General features: G+C 44.1%; 1 protein-coding gene across 1 annotated transcript; it reads right to left on the bottom strand.

Moving 5' to 3' along the window:
* Positions 1–609: 609 nt before the first annotated feature.
* On the bottom strand, positions 610–816 carry PPTG_24848 (hypothetical protein; the record flags this gene model as incomplete). The annotated part of the gene is made up of 1 exon (XM_008918737.1): positions 610–816. The coding sequence occupies one exon, from the start codon at positions 814–816 to the stop codon at positions 610–612; it is 207 nt and encodes a 68-aa protein (XP_008916985.1).
* Between the last annotated feature and the right edge of the window lie 526 nt (positions 817–1,342).

The raw sequence follows: 1,342 nt of genomic DNA, 5'->3' as shown, positions 1-1,342 counted from the left end.
GCCAATGAGGATGATCTTTTTACGACTGTCGAATTGAATCCGTTTGTCTTACTGAATTCGGACTTTACGGAAAAATTGATTGTGTCAATCCAATCCGCAGCCCTGTCCACTTATCGAATTATTCTTGTCGCAATGTGCCATTTCTTCATCACGTCAACCGTTTTAGTCGAATAGATGCCAGTCTAAAACTTTCCACAACTACTTCCTCTTCTCCTATATTCTTTTTCGTTGATTAGTTCGTGTGTTTATGCTAGCCCTTCTTGTATTTGTCGATGTAATCCAAACGCAATATACACGTCACTGAGGTGACCGGGGGTGACGTGCTTCGGCGAGGTCATGAAAGAAATCTTGATGGCTATCGGCACTCTCGATTTCCTGGCGGAACCAAACACCTTGAAGGGTCAGATAAGTGTGGCAGAATGAGTGATGTGGGTCCATTTCTGACTGCCTGTAGAATTCTAGCGAGAACTAACATCAATGGACCCATTATAGGGTCGTCTTCTGCCATCGAAATTGTTTTGTTTCGAGCAGCCTTCTTTGCTTTAGAAGTTATTTTCGAACGCCCACGATACTTCGGAGGGCTTGCCACTTCAAATGGGCTATTATTTGCTAATTCCATAGTGTTGGTACCAGACTCGCCAGACTAGATACTAAACTCTCCTGACCATTACCACACACGATAGACTGGTCTGTTGAACCACTGAAGACAACAGGCTTGACTTCAACAGATTGCATATATGTCAACTGAGTAGGTGATATTTCTGCACTAATATTCTGATCCAAACTGCCATCACTTTTGTTTGTATCACTCTTCATGGGCTCACTTAATTTAAGTGGGTTGAAATCGCCTTTCTTGAAACGACGCGCTAGCTCCTTCAAAAAAATCATTGCAGCCCGATAATTTGCCATACTAAGCCTACCATAGACTCGCATATTTCGCTCACAGTAGCAAAACCTCGTGGTACTAGCGATTTGAAATCCTATGACGTATATCTCCAGTTAGAACGGGCCGTACTATGAATGGGCCAAGTGATGATATCTCTCACCCGCGATTTCTAAATCGAACGCAACTCGAACCGATGACTGTAATCATCATTGATTCAGCAATTGAGGCAGGATCACAGTCTCCATGGGGATTGCCTTCCTCAAAGAGAAGACACGGCGACACGGTAAGATCCGTGTAGTCATAAACAAGCACGAACGTGTCCAATCACACTTGGCTACAGAATATTCCGTGTTTGGTCCGTTCAGAGCGTCGTCACCTGTTGAGACGCTCATTACCGAGTACAAATCTGAGCCTTTCGCAGAAGACGTAGGAAGCACGTCCACGTGCAATTGAATA

The sequence above is a fragment of the Phytophthora parasitica genome, assembly GCF_000247585.1.
Source record: "Phytophthora parasitica INRA-310 unplaced genomic scaffold supercont2.286, whole genome shotgun sequence".
Taxonomy (NCBI): domain Eukaryota; phylum Oomycota; class Peronosporomycetes; order Peronosporales; family Peronosporaceae; genus Phytophthora; species Phytophthora nicotianae.
This window is presented reverse-complemented; position numbering and strand designations above follow the sequence as displayed.